Genomic DNA, 13,826 nt, shown 5'->3' on the forward strand with positions numbered 1-13,826 from the left:
CCAAATGCTTTATTTTTTTAAATAATCCCCATTTTTAACATACATACTGACTGGTGTAGGGTATCATATGGTCGGCTTCGCCCGACTATACATTCATACTTGTTTTTTTTTGGAATTTTCTTTCGTGTTTTGGCGCTGTTATAATACCTCGAATTTGACGAAAAGATATCTCGAAAACTTATCCTTTAGAAAAGTTCCTGTGTTTTAACTCTTTTAAATACTGACTGTATAATACTCACCATCAACCGCAATTGGTAGACCATTGAAATGCCATGTTATATTTGGTTGTGGTTCGCCCTTAACTTCGCATAGTATTGTGGCATTTTGTCCTTCTTTCACCGTTAAAATGGTGGTATTTTCAGTAAAGGTAATTTTTTCTATAAGCAAGCAAAGAAAACAATAGAAATAATAAATTACAATTTTTTACTTCATCTCGTTCTATTTATTTTTAAAACATACATCAATTAGCTTTGCTATTGTTGTCTGTAAAACAAATACTTACGAAAAACTATGAGTTCAAAGATTTTTTCCGCTTTACCACCTGTAGTATCTTCACAGATCCAATTGCCCTTATCGGCCAATGAAATGTGCATGAAAACCAATTTTAATTCTTCTGCAATGAAATGATATTGTTAAAATATCGTATGTGAAGTATGAAATAATAAAACTGCCATTAGTTCGAACTTGTAATACACTTCTAGTAATTTTTGTTAAGTATTAAAGCTAAATCTTAATTCTGAAAAAATTATATTTTTTTACTAAACAACACTAAAATTCAAAAATTGTGTATTAAGGTCAGTATCCTTATCGTAACTAAAGGCTTTATAAGGTTCTTTATTGTTTACTTCACTGACCGTACTGTAACAAATGTTTTATGGAAGAAAAACAAAAAAATAACCATTATTTAGTGGAGTAAAACAGCATGTTTTACAACGTGTTAACAATACCATTAAATACGCATTAAAAATATCCGCCTGTGGCATTTTATTACACTGTTAATACACAAATACTAACATTCTATTATCAGAATCTCACCCACACGCCGAAAAACTACTTGTGTACCTATATTAAAGACAAAACTACACACATAAATACATTCACACTATACATTTGTAAAATGTCAGTTGGAAAAAAAAACAATATAAGTTCATTGTACCCACCTGGTTTTGAACTCGGTTCAATGTGTATACGTCCTTTATGCTCTTCGATTATTTGACCTTTTGGCGACTTCCAGTGTAGTTTTACTTCCGGTGTTGGACTGCGACACAACATAATCAACGATTCGTTTGTATAACGTACCATTGTTGGTTCAGAGGGTATCAGCGTTAGGCCATCGACATCGCCCCCAGCATCGGTATCAGTTGTGTGATGATTGCCATAGACAAAACCTATAAACCAGCAGCAGTGAAATATCAACAGGAAAAGCATGTAAATGGAAGAGAAAAATGAGAAAAAGAGAAAATGACATAAAGGTAATTAGTTGAACATGATGGCAAGAGTAGTACTAAACAAAAGGGCAAAGATTAAATTTATATTGTTACTTAAAATAAGCTGTAAATGACACTTTCTTTATATTTGTATATATACCTATTAAAGTTGCACCACATATGTATTAGGGTGACTCTTTTCATCTTAATTTTATATTTAAAACACTTTTCTATTTATCATATTAAGTCATAATTTAGAAAAGATTTGGTTCATGATTGCAAAATTTGGAACGATCATATGTTCTTTTAAAAAACATAAAATGTTCCCTATTAGGGTATTCAATTGTTCGGGCTTTTGTCTTATTCTGTTTATTTGACAAATCATTATTTGTAGTTTTACGTTAGCCGGTTAATAATCGGATAATTAAAAATTATTAGGTTATTCGAATAAAAGGAAATTAGATGTAACAATTATGAAAAAATTATTCGCACACGAAAATAGATTCCACTTATAGAATTGCGTACTCCGATTTTGATGTCCTTATAATAGGATTTCAAAGTTTAAAGAACTACAAACGAATATTTCAAATAGTTATATGTATTTTATAATGCTAATATTGGTATCAAATGAAAGCTGGGAATCTGTACATTCTATCTATATTATTTACCTGTCTCACTTAGAGAAAAGACGAAAAAGAAATTAAATTTAAAAAGGTTTCATTTTCGACTCAAAAACTTTTAACTACTTTTTTGTGACAAATTTTCTTTAAGATTTCCAATTCTTTTTCGATGATTTATAAACTAAAATATTATTTTCACTTCTTTCACTTCAATTCTTTGTTTAGTTGTTTATCAAATACTAGAAATTATTCCTGTTTATGTGAAATGCATTTCTATATAAAGACATTACTGTTTATAAGATTTTCAACGAGTTCTAGAATTATTACGTACCATTGAACACTACTTCATCTATATCTGTTGCTGAAAACTTGTTAGAAATACTTAAGAACACAACAATGTTCCCAATATACTTAATTATTTGCATGATTTCTTTTCAAAAATTATCAAATAAATTGTCTTTTTTTATAGAAAATTGATTAAGAAATTAAGAAAAGAAGAAATTTTTTTACAAAAATATTAAATTTTGTAGAAAATACATAGTAATTTTACTGCTAAATAGTGAGTTTTCGGTTAATTGATAGAAATTATACGGTTTATTCGTTATATGAAATTTAATAATTTTCATTTATTCTAACGATTAATTGTCAAAAATTAATCGATTAACCGACGATTAAGCATTTGAGTAATCTACTATTAGTACAGATAGAGGTGGCGGACCCAGCATCAGGGAAAAACACCCTATTGATGCTATAATAAATGCTGGACTTGGACTGTACCCTCCTGGACTTTTGAAATCCGCCCAACTACACTTCTTAGATGCCTCTGTTGTTTCTCCAACCAAATCACTTAATCTTTGCATTATCAGCTATAATCCAACATTTTATTAATCCGCAATCTTGCAGTGTGGTTTGTACCGAAAATTATCTCGGAAAATGTATATTTTACCGTGTATCAATCTTTTAATCCCTTTCCTTGGGTTAAATAACAACAGCCACTACGTGGATTCCAAAGCAATAGGCCACCCGTAGTACCATTTTATGTAGTGCTCTGATTCGTCCGCATATAAAATCTATCCTAGGAAAGGCCGAGGATACGTTTAATAGTCCCGCAGACTCAAAGTATTGGAAGCATCCCGTATTGCAATACATCTTAATGAGATCATTCATCAATTAAACATATTTAAAAAAATTAAATAATTTTCACTAATTCTAGTATTCTTTAACGTACTAATCCCGAAAATAGGACTATGTTAACTTGTGTCGTTGCTGCTCTAAAGTATACCATATTTGGGTGTTGTCATAAATTTAAAACCCTATAGACGGCAGTTTCAAATGTGCTAATCAAGTAGAGAACAAAAATTATGAACACACTTCATCTTAATTTTTTAATGCTTTAACGACATCCGCACGTATACGTGTTAATTATTAATTGATATTACAAATATTAAGTATACGCCTAATTTAGAGAATCACTAGAAAGTACATATATAATATACTTTTTTAGGAGGTTTTTGCGATTTTGACCTTGAAAATGAATTTTTTTGATTTTCATGATACATGTGAGCTTGTGAAAAATATCACCAAATCACATGCCCTAAAATAAAGGTTTTTTGTTATTGGTTGACGTATTCATGGTCTTTGTTATATTTTGAATTGATCCCTTTTTTATTTTCGAAACTATTTACAAAACCCAATTCGATTAGGCCTAACAACAGATAAGCGGATCATAGTACAACTACGAAAGCTATATAAAAATAATTTAATTTACTATTCATCGACTTAAATATCTTGTAACTTTGACTGTGTAAATACAAGTCGTATTTCTACAATATGTTTTAACGCTTACAATTTCAATTTCCAATAATAAAAATAAATTAATTAACGGATGTGGTACCTAACCATATTACATCTTCAATGTTTCATGTCCATTTATTCTGATGGATTTCATATATATTCGAATATCAGTTCATCTAGGTACCATACCCAATAGTGCTAGATTGCTTATAGTTTTCAACACATACAAACTTAACGCTCAATGGTAGAAACAAACACACACTTAATATTCAGATTTAAAAATATTGAAATTAGAACTATAAGCTTCCCGTTTGAATATAATTTAGCGAAAAGGTGTCATTCGATTCTAAGTAAACTTTTTAAATTTTCCATTATATTGAACCTAAAAACATTGAACCATATGGCGGAAACTTACAAAAATCTTTAATACGATAAGAATATTTAAATATTGCCGATTATATTAATCATGAATACTGAACTCAATTCCCAAAATCCATTTTTATGCGGTCTTATCTACAATCATATTATCTTATACACTCTTACTTTATTCCATCAATTTTAATTTCATAATTTTTACAGAACTATTTAATGTTTTTTCAAAACTTAAAGAAAATTTTTTATCAGTTTTATTTTTTGTTTTATGCCAGTTTTATGAAGAAGTAAAATAACCAAAAAATAACATAAAACTAAGAACACACACTATACTACAACACAAAAGGTTGCGTAAGTTTTTAGGTAAAACACTCAGGTGGAACTATTGTTATCAGCAATTTTTGAATTTTTATAAAGTTTTTTTTTTTTAAGCGTTTTCTCAAGTGCTTTCCAAAAAGTTAGTACCTAGGTAAGTAACTCTACTTATAGTACTATGCTGCTGTCTTTTTTTCCATTGACCATGTTTAAAGTATTTTTCTATGATTTTTTTTCCTTTTTTCGATTTTACGACTTTAAAGAGGATTTGAAAGTTAAGCTGTTTGCTAAGAGATTTCCATTTATTTCATAGTTTTTTTATTATGTTGCTGTAATGGAAGAGTTTAGACATTTTTCTCTTCCCAAAATACTCTAAGCTGATAAAGATACTAATAGGTTTAGCAATTTCAAAAATGCATTCAAATAAAATTATACAATTTTAGCCTTTTACTTAAATGGCAGTTGAATAACAACAAAAACTTATTCACTTAGTCGTAGTCACTCGAGTGTATATGAATTTAAAAATTTTATATTCATACATTAAGAATATAATCGATTTTTTTATATATTGTTGCTTTATAGGGATTTTTATAAAATATTATTTTGATTCAATTTTTTTTTTTAAATTTTGTTAATCTTAATAGTTTTCTTGGTAATTTAGCCAATATGAACCTAAACTCTCAATATAGGATCCCGTCAAATGTATAACGAGCATCAATTTGTTTTGTGAGTAAGTAAATTATTTTAAATTATTTAATTGTAACCCAGCAGTTCGACAAAGAGTTAATGCATAAGAAAAAGACAGTAATATCCACTAATAGTTAACCACCTGGATGATCGTAATTCGTATGTTTTGGGTAATTCGTCACGAATGTACCCTTTGTAATCGAGAATGAAGACAGTTGTCACTTTAGTGTCCACTTTGTAAGCGGAAGCGGAGACAGTCGTCTCTTTTCTGTCTTCAAGTAACCAAGAGATTATACTCTTAAAGGTAGTTTTTTTTTGTACTTCCGAAAGTCGTTATTTTACCCATCTTTTGGAGAAAGACGTTCTACTAATATGGCACCATCTGGTTGACTCAAATTTATATCTTTCGGGTCAATCGTCACATTATTGTCCCATAGTATTCTAAAGAGTAGACACTTGAAATTGTTCTTTCGTCACAAATAAAATCTTTGTAAACGAGAATGAAGACAGTCATCACTTTAGTGTCCCCTTTGTAAGCGAGAGCGGAGGCAATCGTCTCTTTACTTTTTCTTTGTAGGCTGTAGAGTGACGATTGACATCCTCGTAGGATAAGCCCTTTTTGAAATGGTTGGTCACCTGGGTAGTCAGGTGGCTAGGGGCCACCATAAGTGGTAAGTTAAGTGGTCAGTTCGGGACTGTCCCGTCGAACTGCTGGTAATCCATTCATGTGTATAATTTGACTCAATATATTCAAATACATATGTATTTAAACATTTTCTCACTCACATGACATTCTGGGCAAAAGTTTTTGTTAAGCAAACAAAAGTTTTCTACAAATTAATCACCAGAGACACATATCAACCATATGTTTGTGGCCTTAAGGGTTTTTCAAGACAATTTATAAAACTTGTTAGATATTGATTTATTTGCCCAACAAGTTTAAATACTGAACATATAAAATCGAAAGAATACGAAAAAATATACAAAACTAAACTGAAGCATTAAGCATACATTTTATTGGCCTAAACATTTCTTCCAGCGTTAAAAATTGTGTTTAGCTGGCTACAAAAAAAAATACATTTATTGACACATATAGTAAAAAATATCATCACTGTAATATTGAACAACTGTAAGTATTAATTCTAGTTTGTCATAAAAATGATTATACAATTCAGTGTTTTTAACTATTATTTCACTTCTACGTACATACGCATGTAAAGGGTGCTACAAAATGTCTGACAGAAAGAAAAAAGTTTTGTTATAAACTTTATTATCACATCAACATTGTCACACTCTTTACATGTAATTGTTTTGATGTAAGTATGATATTTATACATATACATATAAAAGTACTTGCGTATCATCATTAAGTGCACCTGCTGCTGATGTTGTGCTGACTATGTATTCACTGTTTTGTTTCACATTTGTGGTTATAAAATAAAATTTTATTATTTTTAACCAGAAATGTTTAAACAAATTTTCAACTACATTCTACAATAGATACTATTGTAATTTTTTTCTTTAAATTGTCTGACCATGAGGGTGCAAATGTATATCACAGTTCAGAATTGTTGTACATGCAGCAGTCATTAATTTTTAAAACAATTTTTATTATTTTCGCCAAAATAACATATACGTACATAGAGAATATTACATACAAATACTTTTTTATTCCTTATCTATATATATATATATATATATATATAATATATATATATATATAATATATATATATATATATATAATATATATAATAATATATATATATATATATATATATATATATATATATATATATATATATATATATATATATATTATTATATATATATATATATATATATATATATATATATAATATATATATAAAAGAGTAGCGTTACTGACTGACTGATTTCATCAACGCAAAGCCCAGACGGCTGATCCTAGAATCATGAAATTTTGACAGTAGATGTGTTTTTGGTTATGTAGATCCACTAAGAAGGGTAAAAAGGGAAAAAACGGGTAAAACAGGTTTTCTTAATTATCTTATACAATATAAGTGATACAAGAAAAATTTTAAATGCACCTCTATCTACTCTTAAAATTAGCAGATGGGTGTCTGGTACTTTTTTGAAATTCGTACTTTTAAGGGGTAAAAATGTGTAACAATGATACCTTTTTTGGACCTTTATAACTTTTGAAATAATTAACATAATTCAATTTTTATAAACATTTCAATAACATCTCCCAAAATTATGAGACACCTGTTTCGTACTTTTTTAAAATTCAAACCTTTTTGGGTGTAAAAGAGAGAAAATTGTATTTATGGTACTTTTTTTAGCACATTAAGAAAACTTTTTTTCGGTTTATTGAATTATTCCTAATTAATTAAGGACTAGCTCTGTAATATTTATTGTAATAAAATTTTTGCATTTTACTGGGGAAAAAAGTACCAAAAAGGGAAAAAACGGGAAATTTAATTTGAGCCAATTTTTTTTTAAATTTTAAAAAGTAGTTTATTTACGTACATAAAATAAGCTGTTGGTATATTATTATTTTGGAATTCGAGTACTAAGGCTCATATAAAACAAAATTCGAGTAAATTCTTTGGTACTTTTTTAAAATCACAATTTTTCTGGAACAAATGAATTCAGATTTGAATTGTTTGAGTTTTATCTGTGATATATTACATGATTATTAAACATACATGGTTCTCATTGAATAAAATTCTTTAAGAGAGAACTTTTATGTACTTTTTATCTCTTTTTCAAATTTTCTAAAATATTCAACTTAGGAACATTAATTTTAACATACATGACCTTGACTAAATAATATTCTGTATGTGGAAACTAAGTATTTGGCACTTTTCTATTCTTCAAATGTAACCTATTAGATTCTTTATAATGGAACACACGGCCCTTATTAAATGGGAATTTATTGAGAGAGATTTTTGTACTTTTTCGTTTTTTTTTTATGGTACTTTTTGATATTTTTACGATATTGAATATAGATATTGAAAATAAAATTTAAATTGTAGGGACCTTAATGAAGAATCTACTGAAAGGGACTTTTGGGTCTTTTTTATTCATTAAAATTATATTTTTTGAATTGTATATAATATTGAACACAGAAACATACAATTTTTGATTAAATGATAATTTATTAAAGGTATTTTATAGTACTTTTTTTTCAAATAGTACTTTCGAAATTTTCTATAATGTGGAAGCTAATGAATGAAACTAAAAATACATTCTTCTTACTGAATGCGAATATAATCACGTGATATTGAACTGAAACATTAAAAAATGTTTAATCAATTTAAATTTTCCATAATGTATATAATTTACTTTAGGGTAGCGAAGCACCCAGGGTATGCTAGTTTTTTTTTTTGTTTTTATAAAAGTTCAGCTGATAATAAAAATAAAGTACACACATAACTATAAATGAGCTTTGAATGAAATATATTAAAATCTGAAATCATTTAACGTTATTACTTAGGTTGCCACTATCGGGACTGTTATGCGCTCCTTTAATGGAAAATGTTTGTTTCTAAAACAAAAACCTTATAGTATATTCACTGTTCAGAAACTCAGTATCTATGACGAAATATCTAAGATGTTCTTAAGAGTTATTATATCCGAAATAATATCACTTCCATGATATTTGGATTTTCGACGATATTATGACAATGGCAAAAAAATTGTCCATTTAGACATTCTACATTCTGTTTGGGATCAGTGTTTATAAGTTTGTCCATTTTCTGTGTCTGGTATACGATCGAGTAACTCCAATGATTGTATATATTCTTCAATATGTTGAGTATACATTGATGATGTATCATATAATCGTTTTGACTAGTTCCCCTAAAGTTATCAGCCAGTCGAATATAAGTGCCACCTCATATTTTATATGCTTCAATGAGCGTAATATTTAGCAATGTTTACAGAGCCTGCTGTTAACCGCAGCATATATAATTTTCATATTAGACGTTTAGTCAAAAACAGGACTATTTGTAGAAATTGTTAAAAAGCTAATACTTCAAAGTTAGTTAAAGGCCGAATTTCATGCCTACGGTTTTTCTACAAAGAGTCTAGTATCGATGTGCTTTCTTAATACTTTTTTTATGATGTGTTTTTATTATTTATGCTCAAGTGTTACACTTATCTCTGTCTCTAACATATCTTCTATGTTGTGTTTTCTTTTTAATTTACAGTCTAGAGTTACACCTTTTTATCTATCTTGTGAAGCAGATAGATCTATGTCATTTCTTGGTTTAAGTTCTTTGAAGGCTATTAATCGTGGTTATCCGTAAAAAAGGGAATAAAATGCCAGCTTGTGTTTTACAGCGAAATAGCCTTTTACTACAAGTTATATAGTACATCTTGCATCTTATTCATCCTTATCAAGTATTTGATCCATTTACGGAGCTCTCGTCAATATAAACCGGTTTAAGGATTGGATAAGAGTATCAGTGCTCTCATTATTTCAGGTACCATCGATGATCATCATATAAAATGATTTAGCGAATTAAATTTTTATACCCACCATCAAATAAGGTTGTCATTCCGTTTGTAACACATCGGTACGTCTGTCAGTCTATACGTCTGTCCGTCCGTCCGTCTGTCTGTCAGTTGATAGCACGATATATTCTCTAAGGTTTGTTTGGTATTGAAAATGAGCAATATCGGTTTACGTTCTCGGATAGCCCCCATACAAGTGGTCCCCCGAAAAACAGCTTTAATGGGCATACCTGTTTCAAAAGTACGAGTGTAGCGATAAAATTCGACACACATATTTTTTATACGAGTTAAAATCTCTCTACCAAATGTGTTGAGGATCGGTCCATAAGAAAATTACTTTAACGATCAGTTATGAAATTTTATATAAGAAACTTAATAGGAACGTAAATCTTCCTAATATTTCATGCGAAAGTATCGAAAAGTGATATTCGATATAAAGATGTCTTGTATGAACCTAAATTGGTGTAAAAAATGTAATGAAAAACGGTCAATTATTAATCCTATCTCTCATATAAGATCTTCTTCAATTAGAAATATCACATTGATGTTTATAGAGGAGCATTCATTTTAAGTCATATGGTTTCATGGTGGTTAAATGAGATTCAGCACAGCTGAATACAACACTCTTACTTATTTAATATGAAATACCAATTTCTATGAACTGCTTTCAGGATCTTAGTTTAAAACAAAATGCATTTTAATGATTATAAAATAAAAAAATAATAACTAAAAATATATATTTGATAAAAAAAATTACATACAATATATTACTTACTACACAATGTTCTGTTAAAACTTAATGCAAACTTAATACTTTTACAATAAGTATATTTTATTTTAGATAAAAATCTCTTACATAAGTTTCAAGTGCCAGAAGCTACATTTACTTTTTTTTGTTTTTTGCAAACATTTTACATTTTGTTTATTGGAATTTTTTCTTTTTGTTCTTGAAAATTAATAATAGAAACTTTTCCACTTTGCCATTCTACTACGCTCTTAAGGTATGAAAACTTTAATCAATAAAATCAATTTAAAACAAGTATGAATTTAAAGTCGGACATTGCCGACCATATGATACCCTACACTAGTCAGTATAATAAAATTGTGGATTATTTTTTAAAAAATAAAGCATTTAATTTGTTTTATTGTAGAATAATTTTACTTATTGTTGACAGAAAAAGAGATTTTCTACAAGAGGGCTCATAAGGGAGAAGAGGTTAATATGGGTCTATTCTTATAAATTTTGGTAGATAAATTTACGTCTACTTAAAAGTCATTTATGTAAATTTTAATAGTTTTATTAGTAATTATAAGTTAATTTTGACCTTCAAGTCATATTCTGAAGGGGAGTTTGTATGGGAGCTAGGGTCAATTCAGGCCCGATAACAACAAAAATTATTATTGTCTTTTATTGTTTTATAAAACAAATTTTTGCTGATTTTTGTTGACATTATAAGACATTTAACGTAATTATCAGCCTACAGGCCCGATTGGGGGGTACGGTTGTATGGGGACTAAGAGAAATAATGAACCGATTTTAACCATTTTCAATAGCGTTCGTTCTTGAACTAAAAACAGAATATATGCCAAATTTCATCAAATCATCTTGAAAATTGCAACCTGTTACGTGTGCAAAAGATTTACATGGACACACAGACAGACGGACACAGCCAAATCGACTCATAAAGTGATTCTGAGGCGATTGGTATTCTTTAAGGTGGGTCTAGGACCAATATTTTCGGGTGTTACAAACTTCAGCACAAACCCTCCCCACTACAGTGGTGTAGGATATAACAAGTACCTAAGAGTATTATATTCAACAATGCCGAATATTATATAAACACCATCAAAGCATATCCTAACACGATTTACTAATTTATACGATTTATGGCGAATTATTTAAAGGTTTATGAATAGTAATGAGATAATAATTTTGCCAGAGAAAACGACCCTCATAAAATTAACGAAGTAAATGAACGAGACAATAAAACTTTATGTCAAATATTTTATTATTGTTAAAAGGTTTATTTCAGCAAAATAATAGAATTTTTTTTTTTGAAATTGTTTTTAAAATTAAAAAAGTTTTCAACGATATGTTTTAAATTGAAGTTCTTTAAAGATGATTTTGTAAAGTGAAGCACTTTTAAGCAATAAACCCATTAATATTGACAGTAACACAAATATACGTAAGGCAAATTAATTTGAATTTGAAATGCACAAAAATGAAAATTGAAAATTACTTTTTTGTGATGCGTGATGGTTTTTAAGGATATAAAATAAAATAAGATTGTTATTTTGGATTATTTTGTAAAGCGCCGCAAACTAATAAAATTTAATTTGTAGATAATTGAATTCTTAGCATGTTAATAACTAACTAATAAATAAGTTAGTTTTTAAAAAAAGTTTCGTACGGAAACTTATAAAAAAACTCATTAACGTTTATTACTAAATTGTTTATAAAAATTTACCATCTTCTTGTGGAAATTGTGTAACATAGAAAAAACTGAAAATAAGTTTCAATTATCAAAATAATTCTATCAAGTAAGTTTTACACATATATCCAAAATGATAATATCAATTACCAAATTTGTAAAAAAAAAAAGTTTTTTTTTTTTTTTTTTCAAATAACGAATTAATCGGAACAATTAATGTTTATAATTGATAGAATATTCAACATTAATTAATTCATTCATTGTATAAATTATATATTTAATAAAAATAAAATTGATTTTTTTATCAAATTATTAATCAAATGAATTAAACTGCTTGGTAGAGAATTTTTTAAAAATTAATTAAGAAGGTGGTTAAAACAATAAAATTATTAATCGATTACACACAACGTTAAAGGAATTGAACATATAAAGTGTATTGACAAGAAACTTGCATATTTTATGCCTAAAATTTTATTGACTATTTAAGAATTATAAATATTCCTAGCACAAAAATTAAAAAAAATTAAAAATAAAAAAACAAAAATAGAAAAGTAGGCCAGAAAAAATATTTCAGTTAAAAAATAATAGAAACTCTTGAAAATTGCGACCTGTACCTTGCACACAAGGTTTACATGGCCAGCCGGCCAGACGGACGGACATAGCTAAATCGACTCCCCACTAAAGTGGTGTAGGGTATAAGTAAAAAAATATAAAAGAAAATGGTGTTTGAAATGCTTTATAAACTTTGCATTTGTAGCAGATGAAAGCTATTTAAATCTTGGTGTTTTCTCTTAAAAAACTTGAGAATCCTTATTTTCACAAATATCTTATCAATCATTAATATAAAAGTAGCTGGTAATAAAAATATTAGTTAAAATACTTACTTAAGGCAAAAAATCTATTGTAAAAGGATAAACTCAATGCCATAATTTATATATTGTTTTCATACGATGTACCATAAAAAGAATACATTTGCATGTTTCGGTTTATAAACAAATAATTCACTTATCTTTGAAATATGCCAGAAAATAATAAATAAAAATTATACAAGGATTTAAAATAATAAATATTTGTATGTTCTCAATACTAATTTAATTTCTTTAAAATCACGTCAAAACAAAATTTTGTGTTAGAATAATTTCATTAACAAATGAACGTTATTATTGATAACTTGTATAGTATAAATTTACTATTTATTTAATTTTTCCAACTAATTTTTGTCACATAAAATCATTTCAACAATTTCTAAAATATGCAAATCAAAATTACTGTCACAATTATGGTTTTATAGTAAATGAATATGTCTCAATTTGCAAATATAAATAATTAAAATTAATTAATATAAAATGTCCAGTTATAATTACGAAACAAAATATTTTATATGCAGATGTCATTATGGCCAAAACCGAATAAAGTTTCAAATTAAATTATATTTTACTCAAAGTGGTTTAAAAATACGAGAGTTGTGTAGGTTTTTTTTTTTTTCTAAGAAACCCTTTCAAATGAATAGTGTTTTAACTCATTCCATTATGACCTAGTTTAACATTACTATGAACAAAACAACATAAATAAGAATGAAAAACACCAACAATGATCATAACAATAACAACTGAATTCATTGTATTTATGTACATTCATATTTACTAGTTCATTCATGGGACTCTTTGCTACACTCAC

At 27.9% G+C, this 13,826-nt stretch overlaps 1 protein-coding gene across 1 annotated transcript in view; it reads right to left on the reverse strand.

The window, feature by feature from the left end:
* Positions 1 to 13,826, reverse strand: part of LOC111690808 (limbic system-associated membrane protein) — a 388,549-nt gene that overhangs the window by 7,974 nt on the left and 366,749 nt on the right. The window contains exons 2-4 of the mRNA XM_046953363.1: positions 1,161 to 1,388; positions 503 to 613; positions 240 to 377 (exon numbers count right to left, since the gene is read on the reverse strand). Coding sequence (XP_046809319.1) covers positions 240 to 377; positions 503 to 613; positions 1,161 to 1,388 — 477 coding nt within the window. The remainder of the gene's footprint in view (positions 1 to 239; positions 378 to 502; positions 614 to 1,160; positions 1,389 to 13,826) is intronic.

Source organism: Lucilia cuprina, chromosome 2, assembly GCF_022045245.1.
Source record: "Lucilia cuprina isolate Lc7/37 chromosome 2, ASM2204524v1, whole genome shotgun sequence".
Lineage (NCBI taxonomy): Eukaryota > Metazoa > Arthropoda > Insecta > Diptera > Calliphoridae > Lucilia > Lucilia cuprina.